At 45.4% G+C, this 24274-nt stretch overlaps 7 protein-coding genes across 7 annotated transcripts; 3 read left to right on the top strand and 4 right to left on the bottom strand.

Moving 5' to 3' along the window:
• Positions 1–238: 238 nt before the first annotated feature.
• Positions 239–3010, top strand: JR316_0006785 (putative ATP-dependent RNA helicase prh1; the record flags this gene model as incomplete). Its single annotated transcript, XM_047892530.1, has 10 exons — positions 239–602; positions 653–733; positions 783–1230; positions 1281–1506; positions 1562–1760; positions 1817–1890; positions 1948–2119; positions 2173–2729; positions 2787–2855; positions 2918–3010. The coding sequence occupies 10 exons, from the start codon at positions 239–241 to the stop codon at positions 3008–3010; spliced, it is 2283 nt and encodes a 760-aa protein (XP_047747812.1).
• Positions 3011–3513: 503 nt separating this feature from the next.
• JR316_0006784 (RNA polymerase II-associated protein 3) lies at positions 3514–5280 on the bottom strand (the record flags this gene model as incomplete). Its single annotated transcript, XM_047892529.1, has 6 exons — positions 3514–3786; positions 3867–4619; positions 4682–4776; positions 4835–4962; positions 5065–5192; positions 5245–5280. The coding sequence occupies 6 exons, from the start codon at positions 5278–5280 to the stop codon at positions 3514–3516; spliced, it is 1413 nt and encodes a 470-aa protein (XP_047747811.1).
• A 148-nt stretch (positions 5281–5428) lies between these two features.
• Positions 5429–6853, top strand: JR316_0006783 (Proline/serine-rich protein C17A5.10; the record flags this gene model as incomplete). The annotated part of the gene is made up of 2 exons (XM_047892528.1): positions 5429–6257; positions 6366–6853. 2 exons carry the CDS (start codon positions 5429–5431, stop codon positions 6851–6853), a joined length of 1317 nt encoding a protein of 438 aa, XP_047747810.1.
• Positions 6854–10084: 3231 nt separating this feature from the next.
• Positions 10085–10737, bottom strand: JR316_0006782 (uncharacterized protein; the record flags this gene model as incomplete). The annotated part of the gene is made up of 5 exons (XM_047892527.1): positions 10085–10179; positions 10246–10333; positions 10390–10487; positions 10540–10558; positions 10612–10737. 5 exons carry the CDS (start codon positions 10735–10737, stop codon positions 10085–10087), a joined length of 426 nt encoding a protein of 141 aa, XP_047747809.1.
• A 1899-nt stretch (positions 10738–12636) lies between these two features.
• On the top strand, positions 12637–14337 carry JR316_0006781 (uncharacterized protein; the record flags this gene model as incomplete). Its single annotated transcript, XM_047892526.1, has 10 exons — positions 12637–12687; positions 12739–12783; positions 12856–13019; positions 13078–13222; positions 13277–13339; positions 13467–13511; positions 13574–13656; positions 13697–13868; positions 13930–14148; positions 14197–14337. 10 exons carry the CDS (start codon positions 12637–12639, stop codon positions 14335–14337), a joined length of 1128 nt encoding a protein of 375 aa, XP_047747808.1.
• A 4927-nt stretch (positions 14338–19264) lies between these two features.
• Positions 19265–20612, bottom strand: JR316_0006780 (CCR4-NOT transcription complex subunit 8; the record flags this gene model as incomplete). The annotated part of the gene is made up of 5 exons (XM_047892525.1): positions 19265–19675; positions 19726–19903; positions 20044–20205; positions 20269–20462; positions 20520–20612. The coding sequence occupies 5 exons, from the start codon at positions 20610–20612 to the stop codon at positions 19265–19267; spliced, it is 1038 nt and encodes a 345-aa protein (XP_047747807.1).
• Positions 20613–21022: 410 nt separating this feature from the next.
• Positions 21023–24274, bottom strand: JR316_0006779 (uncharacterized protein; the record flags this gene model as incomplete). The annotated part of the gene is made up of 11 exons (XM_047892524.1): positions 21023–21463; positions 21520–21651; positions 21711–21916; positions 21987–22173; positions 22461–22552; positions 22608–22617; positions 22676–22774; positions 22833–23079; positions 23131–23616; positions 23667–23694; positions 23920–24274. The coding sequence occupies 11 exons, from the start codon at positions 24272–24274 to the stop codon at positions 21023–21025; spliced, it is 2283 nt and encodes a 760-aa protein (XP_047747806.1).

Here is a 24274-nt window from a genome sequence, read left to right as displayed (position 1 = left end):
CACCCAATTTACTCGCGACTCGCGTGACGCGGATAGGAGGTCACGGACACGTGCTGTCACAACGCTCGGCAACTTCGATTTTTTCCTGGACAAGTCTAATTTGCAGTCTCTCATGCCCCAAAGCCCAACGCTCCTTATCTTGTTTTTGCTTAATTTCTCGTCTCGTCTGCCATAAAGTTACTTTTAGCTAGTTGGTATAATGCCAACTGCAACAATATCCACTAAAACCATCCAGAAGATGAGGGACCCATCTTATTATGGTTTAAAGACCGAAAAGAATCATAAACGGGCGAAATCTATCCCCTGGCCCGACGTGAGCGACGACGACAAAGATAAGACCAAAGGGAATGGTGTTAAGCGGAAAAACTCCATCGTGAATGGAAGCTCAGACCAATCTAGAGGCGGTCAAAATGGACACAAGAACAAGAAACGTCGCAGTTCTGTCCATAACGGCGACACACCGCAATCGAAAGATTCTGCACATGGCCCTAGCTCAAGTCAGTCGAAGCGACCGCATGTAAACGGCTCTGGACCAAGTACTCCGCACTCAGCTAAATTCAAAGCTGTACAGGAGCAACGTGCACAACTTCCTATCGCTAAAGGTATGTCTCGTTGCCCGTAATCTATTACTAGCTCTCAAACTAGCATATAGGAAGGGAAGCTCTGATTGAAGAAATCAGAAAAAACGATGTTACTATTCTTTTGGGAGAGACAGGCTCTGGGAAGACTACCCGTATGTATTTCCAGTATTCCCCGTGCCTGCTTTATCTAAACCTTGATAGAGGTGCCACAGTATATCCTCGAAAGTGGTCTTGCCCGAAATGGCATGATCGCAGTAACACAACCCCGCAAAGTAGCTGCGACCTCGTTGGCTCAGCGGGTGGCCGTCGAACAAAATGTGTCCCTGGGTGACCTTGTTGGATACGCGGTTCGATTTGACGAGAAATCCTCAACCGAGACGAGGATCAAGTATCTCACGGACGGAATGATCGTTCGAGAACTCATGTCAGACCCTCTCCTCAGCCACTACAGTGTCGTCATTGTCGATGAGGCCCACGAAAGAACCCTACGAACAGATCTGCTCATTGCGAATCTCAAGACAATACAGGCGAAAAGGAATCCCAAGAGTGATGCTAAAGGGAAGGGCAATGCGGATGCCTCAAATCCCTTGAAAATAGTCATCATGAGTGCTACTCTAGACGCAGAGAAGTTCAGTAGGTTCTACCACAAGTAGGTTCTTCATCGACACCAATCTACGACCCGCTAATAATTGTTTTTAGTGCAAAAATTCTCTACGTTAAGGGTCGACAGCATCCCGTCAAAATCTACCACTCAGCGGAGAGTCAGCTTGATTACACTGACGCTGCTATGCGGACATTCTTCCAAATACATACCGATCAACCCCCAGGAGATGTTCTCATATTCTTGCCTGGACAAGAAGATATCGAGAGTCTCCAAAAGTCAATAGAGCTTTACGCCAGACAGCTTCCTAGAGACAAACCCGAGGTAGGCTGTCAAATTCGCTTCTGCAATATATTCCAATAAACTAAGTATTTGACAGGTTTTAACATGTACAATGTTTGCTGCTCAAGAACATTCTCAAAATAATAAAGCCTTTGCACCGACACCACCAAATACCCGTAAATGTATTCTAGCTACGAACATAGCAGAAACCTCTATTACTATTCCTGGCATCAAATATGTTATTGACACTGGAAAATGTAAAGAAAAGCAATACCTTGCACGAACAGCTGGTGGTGGTATGTGCTATTTCCGCGCTTCCGTTGTCTTTGCTTGTTCTGACCGCTCTGGCTAGGTTTTGATACCCTGTTAACGAGAGATATTACCAAGTCATCTGCGATGCAACGGGCGGGTCGCGCTGGTCGCGAGGTAAATGTTGCATAAAATTTGAATCTCGTGTGGTATTAACCACATTTATGCGCATAGGGCGCCGGAGTATGTTTCCGACTGTACACAGAAGACGCATTCAACAACATGGCTGTCGCAGGAGAACCTGAAATCTTGCGTTGCAGTCTCACTGCAAGTATTCTCAACTTGAAGTGCCTAGGGCAGAATCTGGAAGAGCTCGATCTCATGGATAAACCTGATCTCGAAACAAGTAACCTCTTTCCTATTGTAATTGCTGTTTTAAGTCGCTGACTCTTTACTTAGTTTCCTCTGCCCTCAAAACACTATGGCTGCTCGGGGCCATTGACAATAATCAAAAGCTGACGGCAGCCGGCCGCCAGATGGCCCTGTTCCCCCTGGAGCCACAGTACGCATGCGCCGTTGTGGCATCGAAGGAATACGGCTGCACCTCTGAAGTGCTCGACATCGTCTCCATCTTATCCGCATCATCAAAACTATTCGTCGACATCAGCGACCAGCGAGACGCAGTCACCGAGACACGGCGAAAGTTCAAGCATTCCAGCGGCGACCACCTCACAGTCCTGAACGCTGTCCGTGCATACCGTGAAATTGCCGCAGCGGAGAACAAGCACGCGAGGAGGGAGTGGTGCCGAAAGCACTTTTTGAACGAGCGGACGTTCCTGGAGGCGAGGGATATCCGCGAGCAGCTCGTGGTGACGTGTACCAAGATCGGGATCGATGTAAACGCGTCGGCGAAAGACAATGATGAACCTGTGATTAGAAGCTTGGGACATGGTTTGGCTGGGAACTCTGCACTCCTTCAGCCTGATGGGACCTATAAGCAAACCATGGGGCAAACTGTATGGTTTTCTGTCCTTTAGCTGCGTTCCGTTAATTAACTTGCTTTTTGTTTGTAGATTGTCAAGGTTCACCCCGGTTCCACATTGGCCGACAAAAAAGTACCAGCTATCATTTACGATGATTTAGTGAGTGGCCAATGTCTAGCAATGTCCCGTTTGAAGGAATTTGTCTAATTTTCATATTCCAGATGTATACCAATCAGATATATGCCCGTGGTGTATCTGCGATTCCGAAGAGTTTCTTCTTAACTCATGCCCTCCTCAACCAGAAGAAGGCCTGAAACAGTGTAGTGGACACTGGAAGCGGAGCTTCGATTCCATATTAATCGTTTCAATTCATTCGACATTCGGTCGGCTGGAGGAAGAAATGCTCTAATACTTGTCAATCTTTTCATGACACTTTGCTCACGCGACGCTTCTTATATAATAGTAGAGTTTCAAGTCGCTGCTCAAACTTCATACTTCAGTATGTCATGTCACTCACGATGTGATGATGAATGAAGCTGCATGGACAGCTACCCTGCGAGCGTGACCTGTTATGAAAAGCCCTCTGCATGACATGGTACGCGTATGCTGAGATGTCGATTCAAATTGCATGTTGTGGCAAGATGGTGATCATCGCCACGCCTCGTTCCTTCGTCGGATTTGTCATTTGCTTCAATTCCATTAAATCTTGCCTAAGATAGGTTAACTCTTAACTAGCTTTGTACCCTGGCCACACCAATTGAATAGTTAGATCGTGCCTGTCAGCGAACAAAAGGCCAAAAAAGATGGGCAGTGGCATCTACACAACACCTTTCCACACGCCCTCAGGCCGATCGACACCCAATGCTTTCCAAACTTCTCTCGCGACCTCCTTCTCCGGCTTGCTCAAGAACAGCACGACGGTGCTGAATCGCGGGATGCGCGTCATGTTGTCCATGTACGCATGGATAGTCTGTTTATGGAGGTTGTTAGAGGTGCCGAGGACGGTGAGGAAGACGTCGAGGATAGACACGAGAAGCGAGGGCTCGAGGGATGTTTTGCAGAGTTCTGGGAGGGAGGAAGGGGGGATGGTCTGTGACATTGAGGTTGTAAAGTACATATTTCCAAAAATGAGAATGTAAAGTAAGCTGGATTAGGCTTGTAAAAACTCACGTTCATTAATGCCCATCGTTCCCAAGGATCCTTGATCCCATACCACGCTTTGGAGAATTCAAATAATGTAGATGGAGGTTTTGGTGGTGGGGATGATACCACCATGGGCGCTGGGGGAGCTACGGGCGTAGGCGTAGCCACTGGAGGAGGAGGCGTCGTATCCATCTGCACATCCTTTGGTGCACTAGATGTATTAGGCGTCGGGGCATTGCCGCGCGTAGGGAAAATTGTATTCTCGCCTGACGCGCGGAATATACCCCCTCCGACTCTTGCTGTCGGTGGCTTGGTGTTCGAGGTCGCGTTCTTGGAGTCGCGCGCGAGTTTAGCGTCTTTGAACGAGTCGGGTTTAGGTTTGACGGGTTGGGGTTGTGGTTGGGTTGTAGGCGCTGGCGGCGGAGATCCTGGTGTAGCTGATGTGGTCGATGGAGCTGGTGGTTGTGGTGATTTTAGAGAACGTGATGACACCGCTTGGAGTGTATCAGTTGTTCCATTGGATGAAGTCTTTATAGTCTTGCTCTCGGATGGCGGGATTTTGGAAGTTGTGGGGTCAGAAATGGGGGTAGTAGTGGCGGTTGAAGTAGAAGCAACTTTTGAAGAAGTCGATGGCGTCGCGGTCGCGGATGTTACACTAGGTTTGATATCAGCGGTATCACCCACGATGCGAATGGGTACACGGCGCCGTTTCACTGGTGTACCATTTGATGCTGGTGTTGAAGACGTGGGGACGGACACGGGGGCATTAGATTTCGATTTCTACAGCGCATGAAAGACAAAACTTTGAATGACGCTTGAGGCCGAAGGAAAACTCGCCCTACCTTTGCCTTTTCTTTTTGAATCAAAACAGCAAGATTTTTGAGCTCTTCTGCAGCAGATGCATTTGAGGGTTCTTGCAAGAGAACATCAGAGAAATCTTGCAAAAAGAGCAAGGTGTCAGAAGATCAGGTCGACTACCATTAGAAGGTATGCACCTTTCTGCGCCTCCAGCAAGTTTCCCATTCCGACACGAGCTTGTCCTCTTCTAAAGAGAGCTTTGACATTGGTTTTTGGGGCAGAAAGGGTCAATACGGTATTGCAATCTCGTTCGGTGTCTTCAAATCTGTAAATGAGACGCGTGAATATCAGTGGTGTGCCAGGCAAAGATGGACATTCAAATAGCGCGATATGTTTGAAAAAATGATGTATAAAGACGGGGACGTACTTGCCTAGCTTGAGATACGCGGCGGCACGATTCAGAGGAAATGTTAAATCGGTTCGGTCAGCGAGGATTGCGGATGTGTAGTGCCCAATTGCACTGGGATAATCTCCTGCTTTAAATGAAGCATTTCCCTAGAACATATATTAGCATACACCGTTCATTAGTCAATATCTGTTATAATACCTTTTCTTTGAAGGCTATGGCCTTGGGGTCGGGCATCGTCGTCAGAGTAAATCAAGAAGATTCGGAGTTGAGAGAGCTGTGCAAAGCCGCAGTTTAGTTCCGGGGTCGGAGCCAAATAGGAGCTATTTACGGCTGAGACCAGCCAATATCTTGCTCCCAAATCTCATCTGCTTGCACTCCGTCCATGGCGTCCACCGCTACTCCCCAGAGTTATCCCTCTCCTCCACCGAGTTTCAACGGAGGAGTGTCGCCCCCAGCAGCATCTACAGCACCTCACAGACCATCAGACAATGCTCTCGATGCTAATGACCTCGAAGAACCACCGCCGTATACCGCTAGTCCCTCGGTGTACTCTGGAGAAACAACATTAGAACAAGGTCCTTCAAGACCTTTCCAACCGGCTCCTAGGCCACCAGCACAACAAAGGCCATATCTGACACCTCAGGCAACGGGCACCTCGTCTTTCTCGACATCTGCGTCTTCAGTGAATCGCTCTGCCGGATCTGTTCTACATCAACTTACAACCTCACTCACCAACTCTGTCAACGCTGCCATGAACAGTCTCAATACACCTCCTCCTCCTCCTCGTCCTGTATCGCAGCAATCATGGGCGTCTTACCCTGGCCGACAGCCGCAGCAACAACATTCATTGGCTCCACCAGCACCATCTCAGTCAGCTCAGAGCTATCGACCGCCTGGAGGGCCACCACCCTTGCACCCTTCTTCCACTATATCTCGACGGTCGTCCGAGTTTGCGCGTGATTTCTACGCCGCAGGCGCTGTTGATGAATCAAGTGTTAATGCGAATGCAACTGGAACGTACATGCCGCCACCCGGGTCTCCACCTCAGAACCTACCACAGCGTCCAAGTAATATCAGCACAGCGTCCACATCTTCTGCTGCATCATCTACGCCAAATGATGGTCGACCCACAAATCATCCTTCGATCGGACACCCATTGCTAAAGGATGGGAAATTGCTCGTGTATCCCAAAGGCTTCGAATGCCCAAAATGTGCGTCCGCAGCTCCTCTTGCACCGCCAAGCCGTCCTCGGCGCGATGTATATTGATAAATAGATATACTAATCTTCACTTGTTGTTCCATTTACTCATTTGTAACAGGCCATAACATAGGATATAAAGACGCCGACCCACTGCGCCCATGCAAGAAATGCTGGTCTAAATACGCAAAACCATTTACCGGGCCGCTCGTTTACTCCTTTTCGCCTCCTTCTCCCACTTCCCCCAATACAGCTGCGCAGAACCTCCAACGTCCTTTGCCTCACCCACCGCCGCCCAAACCGCCTCCGATTCCACCAGCCATATCGTTTAACGCGCCGCCTGCACACTTCGCTCCCGGTGGGTATATGACCAATCACCACGGTGGATTCACGACACCGCCGACTGGTGTTCACCCATGGCAGACTAGGCTTGGGGCAGGCATCCCTAGACCCCCGAATGGGTCTGGAGCTGTTGTATATTCTGCGGGAGACCCAAGGATTGGAGGGAGGCTGTGTTGGAGGTGCGACGGGAAGGGCAACACGAGTTTCATGCTTCTGGATAGAATAACATGTCCTGTTTGCGGAGGTATTGGCAGGACGTTCCAGTGAGGGAGAGATATTTTATCTCTACGTTTTTTTGTGGTATACTTACTATACAGAACTGACTTTATTTCTTTTTTTATTTTCTTTGTGTATCGTCACTCGTCATGTACTGGTAATACTGTCTTTGGATCTTGTATCATATTTTCGACACCTTCGACTAGCTTACATCCTACATTAGTTTGATTACAATATCCTTTCACTCAATGTATCTACCCTCACCCACCTCATAAATTTTTTTCGGTCTTGATTTCCTTGTTCATACTGCTTGCAATTGCCATATGACATGCTAAGTAATCGAATCGTAAATTGTCAACCTACTTGAGCCATAACTAACGGAGAGATCTCCCTCTTAAGTATGGCATACTAGGTCTAATTCACGAAGTACAAATGGATTTTGGCCCTGGAACTTGCCTGGAACCTAGCCGCCTTTCGGGGTGGCCCCTATCTGTCATCTCGCCCATCGTGTCTTGCACGTGACGCGAGTTTCACTTTTCCCACCCACCCAAGCATCGGCCTAACTCCGCCTCTTCCAAGGCTCTCCACGTCGCATCTTGTCTATTCAGAATTCGAGCTTCGACGGACCATCCTTCTCTTGTTTCTCTACTGGAATTCAATTTGCTTCAGACTTCAGCCACTTGCAATGGATCTTCGATATCGTGTACCTCTATATGATCTGTCTACATTTGTGTCACAGCTGTATTTTGTCAGGCTTTCAAACGACCGACTTGGCCCCATATCAGCGACGGCGCTCCTGTCGATCTAACACACAGATACAGAACAATCGTCTTGGTCGAATCGTTTGTCCTTCCTTGGACCTTGTCATGGGCCCTTTCAAGTGCATTATTTTGATTCTACATCAAGCTACGCATTGCCGCCATAGCTCTGGCAACGATCTACTTGGATCCCTGCCGTCACACAGTCATATTTAGCGCTAAACAGTACCAGAGCACATAGGACCCATTTAACTTATGTGCATTGTACGCTGACAGACGGTTGCCTTTGGGACTTGTCGCAGAAATGTATATCTCTGGTAACGGAGTTACGACATACCACAGATAGAGCTGTCGATGAAGAGTGTCCTATGTTTATATCAACCTTTGTTATATCCGATTTCAGTTTAACTGTGCGTTCCTGGGTGGTTATTGAACCTTCTGTCGGCACCAATGAAGATTTTCACTGGATATCATCTCCTACAGGTCGGCCACTATCACCATCTATGTGTTGATAGGTGTAGAACAGTCAGTGTATATTTGTTTCTTTTTCGTACTCGGCGGCGGCGCCCATTTATGACTTTTGTCTATTGTCAATCAGCCTTCTCTAAGCAGGCTGCCAGCCTCATCCATCGAACTTGCATAGTCCATTCGAATACTCAAACCGAAGGACATCGATCTGGATGCCGACCTCTACGGACTTTTAATGAACGAGCTCGACAAGAATATACGATGGCCACATAGCTTTCATTACGCCTGTTCGATGCAGCGTTATTCGCACAATGACTATTCGCACTCAAGTGCCTTCATAAATTTGGTTCGGATCTTTTGTCTTACTCGTGCCTTTATGATCACCATTGGTCAACCAAACTTGCCTCGTTTTTTGAGAACGCATAGTTGGATGCCATATGCACCAACCGGTTCCCGGTTTTGCCACTGAAGACGACTGCTATGGCCATAATCCATCTCTTCCCCTTTTTTTCCGTTCTCATAGGAAGCTTGATGGGACGTGGTGTTCAAGCGTTCGATTTTTCTGATAGACATAAAATCTGGGTCAACTGCACCACATCGTCGGCTACCTCACTTTTCTCACGACAGCGAAAACCCGTTCCGGGGAACCAGAATCAAAAAGAGCTCGAAATATTCTAGGAGGAAGTAGCCTTTATGTTTCAACTTTTCTTACTAAAAGTCCGTTTTTAGAGTTTCGACAAATAGACGACCTCTCCTCGAGAAGGCCGAGCTGTATGATCCCGTCGTTTCCAAGGGTCCCTTGTTAGGATAGATTTCATGGTACCTGCTCATCTTTGCTGTGCGCGCCACATCGCTCACACACAGTACATTTCATCTATCTTACAACCTCAATGATTTTTCATTTTGTTATACTTTCCAAAGGCAGCGCACTTCGACTCCCACAGTGCTACAGTCCAAGCGTCCCCGGAAGTTTGGACCTAGGTACCGGTGACGCCGTCCCACGCCACGCAAGGTAGCATAGCAGCCGCTATACGTCCGCTCCGGCGTGACTTCATTTTGTACGCATTTTTTTTCGAAAGGCGTGGGCGTGGCAATCACCCTCGCCGAGTCGTCTTTGCCTGGAGCATGAAGTAGAACCCAATTGGCGGCGACTTGCAAAAAAGCCACCGTTCCGAATGGTGCTGGAGCGGCTTGAAAAATTTATTTTCATTCTCGATTAATAATTACGAAGCCCATGACACATCTTTGTAGCCGCAGCCACGCGCCGGTCTGCAGGTGGGTTGCTGTAGCGTTTTCTTTTGTGTGTTTTTTTATGGGGTGCCACCCGCGCGCGTTGGTACGCACCCGTTCCGATCACGGCGCACTGGCGTTGAGTCTAGAGGCCGGAACTTGTTATGAGAATTTTGAGGGTAATGCCTTGCAACCCTCTGTCACTTGTGCGATTTTTTTAATGTGTAAGCACCACTCGGATCGATTTTCCGAGGATCACCCACCCTGCAACTTAGTGATGGTCAGAGCATGTACAGCCTGTGTATTGAACTAGAAGACGCGACTCTGAAGAGAATTCAAAACTGTGGAACACACAAGTTTGATTTGATAAAGTACACTAGAGTCACAATCCGAATAACCCCGAATGTAGTACAAGGAAACACTTCTAGTTTGTACATTGAACAAGTAACATTTGGGCAGGGTTGAGCCACCGCAAAGACATGAAAGGTGTATAGTATGAGTTGCGTCTTGGCGCTTTAGAATTCGAAGAGAAAAACTTCTACAGTAGTCGTTAGAATGATATGGAATGGTTGGGTCGCTCCCCGTCGAGGTTTCACGAGCCGTCATAAATGATGATAGAACAAGAATAATGTTACAAAATTTTGGATTTGATGACGTCTTCTATGTGGGCGATTTATCATTTCGTGTGGGCCGTCGTCTATGGGGTTCGTTTGTTTGGTGATGGGAATTTGTCGTGGTCGTAGATGTTTCACGTGAGATTCGAAGAAAGGAAGAAACGTAGAAAGAGGTCGTGAAGGGAGGAAGCGCTGCGACGGAGCGGAAGTAATCACGGATGCCAGCCCATTGCCATAAAATGCCATGATACTTGGATTTGCCCTGTCGCGAGCGTGGAAATCTGAGAGAAGAGACCAGGGGACATGTCTAAAACAAAACAAAAAACGGTTTAGTCTTAATCTGTCGTCGTTAGATGCAAAGATTGGAACAGACCAATGTCATTATCGCCGCAGGATTGACAACTGTCCACAGTCAAGCCGTAGGCTGTCTTGCCGTTAGCTGTGTTGGTGATTTGAACGTACTTCGGGTCGATGTCAGTTCATGAACACGTTGTCGGAAAGTTGCACTAGCGCTCACTTGGCCACAATTTCCCCCGCCGTTACGGTCATAAAATCCTTTGCCAATGGCAAGGATGAGGTCGTTATTGCCATTGCGCCATCCACAATTTCCAAGACCTGTTATTGATTATCAGAATAAATTCATTCAAATACAAGACAAAAAACTAACCAGGATAAAACCATGTCCCCTAAAAATTTCTGATAAATTTTTGAATTTGAATAATAAAGAGGATGCACTCACTCGACCGACGTGAGTGATTCGCCTTTCAACGTTCACTAGCTCGCCATTTGCAACAGGTACTGGTACAGCGATGGTCATCATGATAGAAGCGAATAACGCGAAGAATACGAGAGCAATGCGCGACATGATGTTGGATCGACGGGATTCTGAGAGGTTGCAAATGTAGCAGGTAGGACACTCGACAGACAGATTCTTCAAAGCCAAAATCTGTATCCCTTTTATATCCGCAAGAAAGCTTGTATTACGCAAAGCATCGTGCTCGGAGCTGTGCACTCAAATAACCGCAAGGCACAGACAGCACACCTCGGATTAATGAAACTGGGGAGCGCCGCCTGCAGATCTTATTGGTCGACAGGCATTAGTCCCGAAAGAGGTCGTAACGCAACGCGCAAAGTAGGCAGGAGGCAGTAAAATGGCAAGAATAGTTTTGTAACCCTCAAACACGAACTCCGGACCTCAAAATTTACCAAACTTGAGAATGATAGACGCTTGGCGTCCATCTATAGCCAATAGGATCTTGTGGTGATTGTCGAGAACATGGTTATGTAGACTTTGTTGACGACCTGCGGTGTTACCACTCGAGAAGCGATGGGAACGAAGAGGTGAGAGGCTCCAGAATAGATAATCATGGAATCTAATCGCGGCATTTGCCGGAGGATAAAATTGCACGAAAATGGAAACAAGAACTCACCCTGTGGAATGCCTCCCCTTCCACACGATGCACCGACAGGAAAATTTTGATCCCCAAAAAAATCCTCCTTTCAAGAATATGTAAGCTTGGAATGTTCTCCGGATTATCCACTCACTGGCAAATGCAGCTCCGGTTGGTTTTCCATGCTAAATTCATCCAGTTCTGGACTCAAGAGTCCAGACGAATGTCGGAGTACCCTCTTTTCTGCCTAGAAAGCCCGCTGATGCGTGGGTATGTTCTGTTTTATAAACTGATTTCAATCTGTCTTCATACCTTTGCTGCTGGGTCGGCGGCCTCGCACAAAGCATGAGGTATGGACGCGTGATTGATTGACCAAGGTGCGCGACAGGTGGATCTAGTCGTGGTTTTTCCTCACGATGAGACCGTGTGGAAAATTTAAATTCGTGGTATGAGTCTTCCCAATTCGGAACTTGACAATCAGAACGTGCTAACCTCATCTACCTGTAATTTGCATTGTTCTTTTGAGGCATGTCTTTTCTTTTGAACGTACTTGTCAGATGGCTGAGCATCCGACTTCCAAGGTGACCTTGTACGTTGAATACTCGCTTGGAGAAACTTCTTTTAATACTCAGCAATATTTCTCGTTGCTTTCTAAATCGAAAGAATTATTCATTCTGGAACACCTGGAAGGCGACCCCATACTGAAGATGGAATGACATGCACAGCTGGTAAAATTTGTACACTTAGCGCACCATAAATTATTTTCAGGAAAATGCGGATGCAATGTCATGCCTCAGACCATAGGTTTTAATTGAACTTCCAAAATAAGTTGACAGCGAGCACAAAGAACTGCAAGCGGCTATATCCATGATCTGGATAGAGTTAGCATGGATGCTATGCTATTTGTGTCAACTTGTGTGTTATAGAACACACTGCTATATGAATGACATAGTATCTCACGAATCATATTGCCACGACAAATAACATCTTGGATGCATAGAGCTTGCACATAATGACAGTATTCATGTCTGTGATATCATTTCCATTTATTTTTCAATACCAAAATACTTGACAACTATCACTGAGCTAAAAACATTATCTATTGACCTTAGAGGACCATCGACTGGTAGATGACCGTTTAGCTGGAGTCTAGTAATGACGGTGCGGCGAACGCGTGACGTCAGTCTAGACTCTAAATCTAATTAACCCCTAATGTGATCACATGATGCAAATATGTAGCAACACCGGATTCTCTAAAGGACTAACAACGATCCTGGACGCCATCATCGACATTCTCAACTTCAACAACCCCAGAACTTTAAGCTTCGGAACACTGTACACAATTTGAATCTATTAACATCAATAGAAATCAAATGGTCGATCAAAACGCTTCACAGGGGCAAAGTTTTGGCGTGGCTCTTCCGGTAAAGTACTCCACATTAAACAAACTTCATCCTTACTTGGTCTATTCTTAGGATCAAGTAGAGAGGATATCCTGTTTCTTTGACGCACATCTTGAGGTCATTAGCAATGCAAGTAGTCTGACACAACTTCATTTCAATAAACTACTGACATCGCAATGCAACATACAGATATGGGAGCTTTACACGGCCCGCATCGCCTTGGAACGCGAGTTTGCATCCAAGCTTCAGGTTTTGGCTCGTAAAGCATTGGAGAAGAAAGCTAAAGCGTTGTCGGTTTACGTCTTTGGAAGCGATCCCACCAAATCATGGGATACCAATATGCTCAAACAATGGTTAGAAAACGGGTTTCATCTATTGTCATTTATCCAAGAAACTGAACATTCATAGAAGCACCCTAGAAAACGCTTATGAGGGACTCATAATGTCCTTAAGTACCACTGCTCAAGATCATATTAACTTTGCGGACGGGATGACATCCCAGACAGTTGAAATCTTAAGAATTCTTGAGAAGAGAAACAAAGAATCAAAGAAAAAAGTGCGTCATTGTCAGGCATTTCATCTAATATGTCCAATCTTTCTCCTTGTACAGGAGATGGCATTTTTCCAAAAGTTGCTTTCTGATTGGGATCGTGTTTATGCCGACCGCATTAAGGTTTGTAGGTCTTTCTCTGATCAATGGTCTGTCAAACCCTGAATACTTCATTTAATAGAATAAACAGAAGGCAAGTAATCCGCGATTATAGATAACCACAGGGATGACTTCTAACTCTTTATCTTAGTACAACAAAGATTGCGCTGAAGTTGAATCATTCCAACAGAAGCAGGTAGACAGGCAATTACTTCGGGAATTACCTTCTTCTAACCCCTCTTTCTTGGTTGTTATTAGGGGCATGCAAGCGATGATAAACACACCAAACGTGCAGTGAGGCAAGCCGAACAGCAACAAAACAATATGTTGAACTCTAAGAAGTAAGTAAACGCGATACCATTAATAATGTGTGAGCTAAAGTCGACATTTTGGACATTCAAGCTCTTACTTGATTTCGATTGCCATTGCTAATCAAGCAAAGGGAAAATTTTACAATGAAGACGTGCCTACTTTTGAGAATATGGATATACTATGGTTCAATTTGGAAGATTACTACTCCAGGCTAACTTCCGCAATCAAAATCAGGAGCTTCGTAGGTTGTGTTATGTGAAATGTTTCTGGACCCTGACTTTTTATTGCTAGAGTCTCTTCAGCGCTGTCTCATAGAACATTTTGTCAAGATTGTCGTTCATTGTCAAAATTTGCAATTGACGCATCTTGACACACTCAAATCGCAAATCACTGATACACTTGCCAAATTTGAACAAGTTGACATTGTCAAGGATCAGGATCTTTTTATTGACCATAACAGAAGGGTGTTCATTGCGCCTGAAGATTGGACTTTTGAACCCTGTTCTGTGCACTATGACACAGTAATTCTTTCCAATAATACAGTAGCATAATTTTAACACTTTATCTAGGATGCAATGAGTACAGAACCGGCGCCGAAGGTCTTCATCCAGAATAAATTGAGATGTACCCAGGAAAAATTGGAGGAACTCACACCCTTGACGGAGTCTAAGTGTATGGAAAAAGACATAATTATGATTACTGCGCACTGACTAAACTGATCCTTAGGTGCCAAATACAATCAATTGTCGTTACAACTGTTGTCCTACACAGCAGATATCTCAGTGGGACCTATTGACAATTTGACAGATGTAACTAAAAACATACTTATTTTTGGTGCCTTTACTGACCTGGATAGAATCATTTGGAAGCTGAACACCAGCTGGTATTTTACACAATGTCGGAACGAATCTTGAAGATGGAAATTGAAACAATCGCCAATATACTTGGTGGTAGGTCTCACTTGGATGTCATGAAATGTCTTCTTTGTCAATCTTTATTCAAACTATTTTAGATGACGAAGGAGCCTCTCACCCTCATTCCTTCAAAAGTTCTTTATTTTCAATTCCAACTTCATGTACTTATTGTAAGGTGGGTAACCCCAGCTAATATTTAGATGTCTGATGAACCTAAAATGCTTCTCAGTCATAAATATGGGGTCTCAGCAAACAGGGGAAAATCTGTCGAACGTGCAGAGTTTCTGTACATGCTAAATGTGAGCTCAAGGCAAGTTGATTTCTGTCTCTGGATCAAGCGCCACAAACCGAAAATTTGGCAATTGGCCAGATCCCTGCAAACTGCGAAAAAGGAGCAGAAAAAAAGGCGACCTTGTTTCTCAGGAGAAGTGTAGACATTGGTCCGGGTGGTAAAAATACCTTCAAATTGAAATTATGATAAGCTCCCGCTAACATGAATTAATAGAATCCACACCGGCGATAACACTGTCAGCGTTGTTTTTTGTTCAATTGATTTCATCCAACCAGCTTTCTGAAGAAGATATTAATGCGAAGGTTTTGTTTAATTTCATGCCCACGTCCGAATTCAAACTTGGAGTACATGGTGCGTCACTGTAGTACCAATATGGGCCACTAGTCCGGGAATTATGACGTGTTGACAATTGGTGGATCAGAGGGCACAATTGTCCGTGTAGTTGAACCAGACAACGGGTCTGGGTGGGTGAAAGTATCTGATGGCACAGGGGATAGTGGGTTGGTACCGGCCTCATACATAGAAACAATCCATGACGATCAGAGGCAAAAAGGAACTCCTGAAGAGGGTGTTGTAAGGCGGGGTATGTCATAATAAACCAAGTCAGAAGGTAAACTAGCAGACAGCTGACCGTTCATGTCCCAGTTTGGGCGTTATACTCTTATATATCCCAAGGAAGTGACGAACTCAGTATTGAGCCAGGGGATGTACTGATGCTGACGATGGGTGGCGAGAACTATGGTAATGGGTAGTGAGAAGATATGTATGAATTACGGAGCGCAGGAACCTTGCTGACTGGCAATCTAGGTTTTGATGCACATGGAAAGAAGGGTATTTTTCCGAGCAACTATGTGAGTTGCCCTGTTGTCAAATTAAATTTTACACAACAAGGATGACAAGACTTACATGCTTCGTAGGTTGAATCAATGTAGAGTAGAGTAAATGTAGTCCTTGTAGATAGTCTGGGGAAACGTGTGGCTCGTTATCCGCTTAAGTCTTGAGAGAAAGAAATCCGATTTCAATTGTTCACATTTGAACATAAGCGCCTTAGTGCCCCTTGTCCGTGCCCTAGCCAGAAAAGAATAAGTTAAAGGCAATGCCAGCGGGTGAAAACAAGTAGCGACCCAAGGTTGGTTTTAGCCATGAAGGATAAGCCAGGTGGGCAGAAATTAACCTTATTGTGGGATGTTTTTCTATGTCTGATTCTATAAGGAGGATGAGTCAAACTAAACAATTAAATATTATCTTTTTGAAAGTACATTCACCAACCGTTCAGCCACAAGATAAGCAGTACCCAAACCCTGACACAGAAGGGACTGCAAAAGGTCCTTTAATTTAACCACCCATAGACAGAACATGTCTATGGATAAAGGTCGTGTTGATGGCCAGTCTTTTACAATTGTGGCCAGCACACATAGATCGCCATATCACCATTTGCCTAAGCAATTGTATGGTTTTTGGGGAAATGCCGATGATCTCAAGGAACAGCAATGACAGAGCTTCTCAAGTGTTGACAGTTACTAGACTGCACAATATGCAATCAGCCTCAGGGTAAATTTTTTTTTTGCCCGTTTTGTCGTTTGCCGAGTGAGGCTGAAAAACCAATCTGCTTTCTTGAAATTACAGAAGGAAGAAGAAGCTACAGCTCACATGTGTTTGCCGAAAGTTTGGAACCACACCTGCAAGTTGAAATAAGCGTGAATTTCAAGATAAGCAAGAGAAGGCCACAGTCATTGACGAATTACAGCCAGGCGGGCAGTTGGCGCAAGTGGAGCGTTTGTTGGTCTTCTAGTCTTGACGTACGTGCTAGTCGTTGCTGGATTGTCTCCGAGAGAGGAAGCATTTTTTACCAATTTTTGGTCTGAAAGAATTATCCACAGGCTTCAGGTAAGAATGAATTGTGTCACCATATGATTTCAATATGCCGTTCTAGGGATTGATTGTGAAACCTTGCCGTGCCCCTCAATGAACAATGATCTCTTGTCCACACCTCGTTCCTTTCCCTCTTCTGTCATATGGTCCAGTAACACAGCGAGCTAAAAATTCATGGCACACAATACACCATAAAGCGTATGAGAGGCACCCTAATTGGTGACATAGAATTCTTTTCTTGGAACACTCCAAAGCCAGGGAAAGGAACAAAACCTTGGTCATATTGATGGGGATGCAGCCTTGTCTCCAACAGGTGTGGCTGAACTGCATTGCGGTCATTATAGGCCACGAAAGGTAGGTGGATTGCAGATGGGGAAAACGGGGTCCTTCCTGAAATTCTATCACACGGGGTATGCGTTTCCTGAACACAGATGACAGGCCAAAATTTTCTGGAGCATAAAGAGGACAAGACGAGGTATAGTCAAGGTCAACAGATCCCCTTACTCTCACAGGCAAAGGGTTCCTAGGAGTGAAGGCATTTCTCACCGATATTCTAGCTTTGGGTTTCCCCCAGCCATCGGACGCTGTGCCCTTGCTGCTGTCTAGGCGGTATGCTTTCTGTGTCTGTTATAATGAGGGACAAATTTAACAATGATCGAATGACAGTGCCCAAATCCCAGTGCAAGTATACTCTGACAACCTCGGGGGCAAGTTAGTCAAAGGTGTCTGGCATTATGACAGGCATGCCACCCACGTTGTCCATGCCGGCCTGCCCCTTCTATTGCATTGAACAGGCTTTACTGCTGATTCCAGACAGCTCATCCCGCCATTGCCTAGGTATTGAGTAACGACTGTAGTTGGCACTGACAGTGATCATTGTTTAGATCCTTCAGCAGCGCTTGGGGTCTAATCCAGGACAGTCAACAACCAGAATCTACTAGCAGGACCAATACCGACAGTCTCCAATTCGTGCGTCCCTGTCCATCTCCAACCCATCAGCCCATATCCAGTCAGTGTCTCGAGCCCATGAAGTTTGCTGCTGATTGTATGACAGCCCAGCATCCCAAGGTATTTGATAACAGTTGTAGCTGATACCAGCAGTGACCATTCTTGATATCCTCTGGCAGCATCTTGAGCCCTCAGCCTAGTATAGCCAGCATCGAGGACCCAACTGTCCTACCACTGACCTATATTCCAGCGCCCGCGTTGCTCCTCATTTCCAACGTAGCGTCAACGTAGTCACAGTCCCGAATACTATGTGCACCTTAATAATCTGTATCCAGAATGTCAGATCCCGGTACTCTTGCGATGGATGACTGCGATGACGCCTCCTTGGATAAGGGAGTGCGTAACCGATGTGTAGATTCATCTGTACATTGGGAAAATGGACAAAGGATGAAGATCTTCGCTTTCGGTTGGTCCAGTTTATCTGCTTTCCAAGTGCTCTCCACGCCATCCATCCTAGGCCAGTTCCTTTTTTGTTCGCCTGGTCTCCAGTTGGTTTTTTTGCTTTGCCTTTGCTGTGCTCTCCAACGAGAAATTGTGGGGCGCCATCGATTGGGCAACCACCCCGGCATCATTCCAGATGATAAACGACGAGGGCTAGGCTGCCAGTTACAATACTGGTGTCGCATTGGGTCGTCCATTGGGTTCTTCTTGTATGTTTTCTCCATGTAATTCTTGCTGTTCTTCCAAACAAGGAATCGGTCTATCGAATAAGCCATTGCCATAGGACCGTTCCCGATGTTGTGCAACAAGGATTGTCCAGTGTCAAATACAGGGTTTGGCCGTGTTCGTTATTGTCCTACTCCTCAAGCGTCTTGGACCTGACAAGCTCGAAAAACTACAGGTCAAGAGTCTGTCGGTAGGTGTTATCTTCTTCAACTTCAATCGTTTTCAGACTACTCCTGACAGCAACGTCGATTTCTGTATGAAAGGCTAGGAAATGTATCTGGTAAGAATATTCTTTCTCGCAAAGAGCTTTCACTGACTATGATTTGTTTGTTCACTCACAGGTAGGAAATTGAATGGCAAATGGCGGGAGATAAAGGAATGTACACCTGTCCTGAGAAGCTCCTTTCTCATACCTTTCTTCCTAATGACCGGCACTGAGGCGCTCTCACAAGCAATATTTTGTTACTCTGATTGGATGTCACCTTGAAGGTATCTTGCCCTTAGAATGGAGAGAGAAAAGATATTTGAAGCTGGTTTTTAGGGAGCTTGCATATACAGAAAAAGTGGCCCTATTTAGGGTTCTAACACTCATAATTTATTAGGCTCAATTGTATTATTTTCTTTTTGGAAAATTTCGGGACTTTGGTCGATGTAAAGTTAGAGTTTGATTGTCACGTGAACCACTACGGTGGACAAGTAGATGAAATCCGGATCGTTTGAGAATGGTTCTTGTACATAACATGTCCTGACATAAGTATGGCCAATTTCGCGCGGTTAGGAATTTACAGAAAATGCCATTTATCTATCTAGCAATACAGTAATACAGATATACATGCCACACAATTCCGAGAGTAGAAATACGCGATGGGGTAGCCCAGGTATACATTAACGCCCTCCCCCTACCATCGTCCGCATGTATGCTTGTGGTCCATTGTTCATGGAGCCATATCCACCAGGTGTCATGGCAGATTGTATACCAGCTGTCATAGGACCCAACGTCATCGACGTCGGCTGTGTTTGCTGGCTGCTACCATTGTTGGGTCCAGGTGTTTGGTTGTGAGCGTCCCTTACTGAACCTCTGTCTTCTCTCTCGGCGATCGTAACCCCTCCTCTTGCGGGATCAGTCAACCCATTTGACATCGAGAAGGTTTGTCCAAGACCGTATAGCTTCCCTGAATACTCTGCGTCATCAATGTGATCATCGAAGTAAATTTCTCGCATCTTGAAGAAAGTTGAAGCTGTCAGGAGAGAGTCAGAGCCAGTTTGCTCATGCTGACCCGTGCTGATGCGCATGACCTATGATGGTTTTTGAGATATCAATAAATAAATCATGTTTGAATACGTACGCCGAGGTCGTCTGCAACTTCTTGCAAGCCACCTTTGAGGGCCTTAGACGCCCTCATCAGGAACTTGATGTCGTAAACGGTGGGAAACCATATTTTGAGAAGTGAAAAGAAGGCATCTTCGTTTGTCGGTAGAGATTCCGCTGTCAAAAGTTTCACGAAATATCCGAAATCATAGCCGCTAGAATCCAATAATTGTCAGCGAGCTCTGTAAAACAAACTGATCAGAAGACATGAAGCCTAAAGAAGGCTCTTCCAATAGCGCGTTATGCGGTGGAAGTCGGAATGGCTAACAGCAACTAGTGAGGGCAGACCACACACCTGTGGAAAGATATCCATTTTGTATCGTGCGATAGCACCATGCCCGACGTAATCATAAGTTCGGCGAAATCATTGGGAAGGATCCCAAATTCCTCATGGCGTCCGAAATCGATACCAGCTTTTTGCAATTGTTCCACGGAGTCAGGCGTGAACATATCATCACTAGGTTGTTCAACAACAGGTTCGTCAGTGTGCTTACAGTACAAACAGAACAGAAGAACACACGTCAAACTGAATCGAAAATTAAACTGCCATGTTGAGATTTCCTGTGGAAACTCCCCGTCCTCGTTCGCCAGCGTGATACCAACTTGAATGATCTTGAGCAGGTCAACATTACACCGCATAGTTTGATAATGGTAGTCCGAGGAAGTCTTAAAGTTTCCTATTGGACGAGCGACGACTCCCGGAAATTCGGTGTCCTACTAGTGGCATTGGATGAGCAATGTGTTGAAAATATATGTGGACTGAGATACGACCATTGCGACATACGGGAAATGTTCTATCAGATCGCGGATGACCCTCATTTCCGCCTCTAGATTAGGCGCCCATACGTCGCGTATTCCCGTCATGGAGGACAAAAGGTAGAGGACAAGTTTGGTGCTGGAGTCGCCGGGAGAGCAATGAAGCTTACGAACGTTACAGGATTAATTACATAATTTTACTTGCTTGCGATAAGCTACATAATTAAATATTTGTATAAATTTAATGTATTGCCACCAACTTGGAATGATTCGTTCCAGTAGCCGGCGGGATGGATCTTCATTTTAACAATCGAGGACAGAAGCTTAAAGCTGTGCTTAAAAGCCAAAAAAAAGCACCGGTAATGCAGGAAAGATTAAAAAAGATTTTGAGACTCAAATTTGACCTGATTATATTCCGAATAATGAAAGTGAAGCCTCCAAAAATTGACAAGAAATGGTATGATACAGAAAATAAGTATACAAGGAACGCGGATCGAGAGAAAATAGAAAAGAAGCGTTTAAAACCACGCCATATAACTTGTTTCCTCTACCAATCCAGCCCTGAGTGCACCATGATCAAAATTGAATTTCTCGTTTTGTGCAACCCGAGGTGATGAAGGAATAAATGGCGTCGGTTGAGTGGAGGCAATTGAATATCGTTCCTCTACGTTGAGACCTACAGACGAAAACTGGTAGATATCGGACGGCCATGACTCCTGCTCAGTATTCAAAGAAGAGTGCTGCAAGTCTGCCGATGAGCTGGAAGCTAGGCGCTTGCAAGGATCACGAGCCTCGATTCGTTCGGCAAGTTGAGATAAAATGAAGTGAACATTCATAAATGATGGTGGCAATTGGGGCTGGGGTTGGGGATATATCATATCATGGGTTTGGGAAGGATCCATTGCCCGCCTTTGTAACAAAACACGCTGAGACTTGTCCAAAAGCTTTTGAACAACGGGCTATCCAATACATAATTAACAGGCCGACTGAGCCATAACGAGTAAAAATAACTTACCAAAGCCTTTCCACTAAAGGGGAGAATAGCAGCAGCCAATTTAAATAGGCGACAGCCTTTACCCAAGTCCTGGAAAGCGTAAGAAGCCAGTGATGTTGATGGCGCCCGAGAGATGAGCAACGACAGAGTAACCTGTAACGATTTATAGGTGAAATAGAAACGTAAACAAGATGGCGTCTACGTGAATTTACCATTGCGGAAAATGAATTAAACCAGAAATGTAGGAACCTTGCAGTAAGTTGAGCCTCCTGTTCGAAAAGAGTTTCCACAGCCGATATCAAATTCGATGCTCCTAGATAAGTCGCGATAACGGAGGGTGCGTAGGGGTGGCCGAGATCGAAGCTCTCTGGTCCGTTCATGGCCTCCGTAAAATAGCGACGATGCAACTGTAGAAGAGCTGTGAAATAGTGGACCAATTAGGAAGCCTGGTAAACTCATTAATCAAAAAGGTTCAGGGTAGTGCATACCGATCTCACGACTGATCGAAACAAGTCCTCTTTGCATGACGAGGAAACGAGGATTTACGTCATGAGATTGGTGTTCGTCAAGGAGAGTCGGAACACCAAAATCTCGGACGGATTTGTCCAAAATGATGATTCGACTGTATTCCGGTCGATCCACGGCAACCATGGCTTCTAGCATGGGTGAGAGACACTGAATGAAGAAAGAATTTTTCCATTCGTGATCTGCGTAGAAATAGACCATCCGTTATTAATATGATTGCAACGAGGTTGAGCGGAATGAAAATGAACACTTCGTGAGAGGTTGACACGTACAAACGATCTCTTCTCTGGGTACATATAGACCTGGGCCCACACATGTGGGTGGCTTTATATCAACGTGTCGTAAAGATATGGATGGTGGTCTCCCCAAAGATAGCGACTGGGTAACACGAAAGGAATGAGTAGAGTACACAACTTTAATCCTTTATGAAGACTCACCATACGGCAATCCATATTAAGCAGCTCCCAAAATACTGCACGTCGTTTTTCGTGTTCTTCCGGTAACGTTTTCGTTTTAGGTGCTTCTTTGTCTGCAACGAGGTAGAATGTGATCAGTGGTCAACGAGTAAGAACACTGTGACATACGAAGTCCAAGCTGTGATATGTCGAATAGTGGGTTAGAAGATGTAGTCGAATGCATGGAATAAACATACTCCTTGAGCTAGTTTAGCAACGAATCCCATCAGATTCCAGGCGTAACCGACGGCCTTCTTGTTGTCCGAAAAAATTAAATGATACCAAATCATGAAGAACTAGAGTTTGTGATTGTGAATGCTTAGCAGTCTGGCCAACCAGTTTAGGAGGACTAACCAGTGCATGAAGTACATCAAAATCGGGTTCCTCCATCAAGGGAATTTCGCAAACTGACGCACGGGCCAAATGATGATACGCTTCACCATTCAATGAACCCAGAGGACTGTTGAGATCCACCAATGAACCTATTGAGAGATGCATTAAAAGTAATGCAAGTCTGCGGGGACTCAAAGCTTCGATTGGTGTCTCGTAGCAATATCGTAAAAGGTTGGGTAAGAAGGTCTTCGAAGAGTCGATCGTAAACCTAGAACAGTGATTAAACAAATATAACAAAAATGATCGATGAATGACATACTGCCAGAGTGCATTATTCCTCGCTTCTTCGCACAATCGCAAGGCTTCGGCCCTTGGGGGAAGCGAGTCCCGAATTCGTTTTCTAATGGTTATATCAACAGCCCAAGGGAAAGGAAACGTAGTGCTGAGTTGCAAAATATCTGGAGCAACGTTCATATTTGACAATGCTTCAGGATGCGGGGGACGCGAGCCCTCCGCGTAAGGTGGTTGAGAATGTAATGACATCGCTCCAATTGACTGCCTTAGATGTTCATCTCTGGCATTAGAAATGTCAGAATTTGATGAACTAGATGGTAGGTTAGACACAGTGGGCGGACTGTATATCTCTTGTGAGGTCTTGATCTTGAGAAGGTCGGGTGCGAGCAAAGGGTGAGGATGACTTGATGTCAGCGCTCGCTCAGCCTCTAGAGCTTCTTCGAGCTGCTTTATACGGTCGCTTAATTCAAGAATTTTTTCGTGAAGTTGTTCGGCGCCTGCTAGTATAAACCTGAGATATTTGGTGAGCGATAATGACACTTGATAGCAATCAGAATGTACCTGCTGCCTCGTCCCGAGGTAAGAGCGCCTGGAAGACAACAATGTAAAACAGACAAAAATAAACGTTAAAAAAGCCGAACCATCGGGACACAAGGTCCCACAACCTCGCTTGATGCAAGACTGTCAAATGTTGAGAAAGTGAATTAATAAGCGAGGACAAAACATCCACCTGGCATGGAAACACACGATCACACTGCAGCTCAATGATTAATAGTGTTGCAACGTTTAGACACAGGTTGAGATGGCGTCTTACTCTGAGTTTCAGTCTGCAAAAAAGAATATTTCAACATGGAATGAGCAATGAAAGAAATAACGGTAGGGTATATTTCGGTAACTTGCCTACGACATTCTTTGCAAGAGAGCGTTCGATTGTTCTTTTCCTCATTTCGTGCTCTGGCTCCTGTTGGTCCGCGGGGAGGTGTGTCGTCCGTTCTTGTTGCTGCTGAAATGCGATCACCCGCCATCTCCATGTTAATACTGTGATCATCTGAAAATGCATTGGATGTCGAAGTTGCTTGTTGTAGCTCGGCAGTAAGAGACGTGTTCCGGGGTCGTTTTGTTGGTCGAGAGTCTTGTCGCAGATTGTACTCCAAGGAGCTCCCAAACAT

This window comes from Psilocybe cubensis, chromosome 6 (genome assembly GCF_017499595.1).
Source record: "Psilocybe cubensis strain MGC-MH-2018 chromosome 6, whole genome shotgun sequence".
NCBI classification, from domain to species: domain Eukaryota; kingdom Fungi; phylum Basidiomycota; class Agaricomycetes; order Agaricales; family Agrocybaceae; genus Psilocybe; species Psilocybe cubensis.
This window is presented reverse-complemented; position numbering and strand designations above follow the sequence as displayed.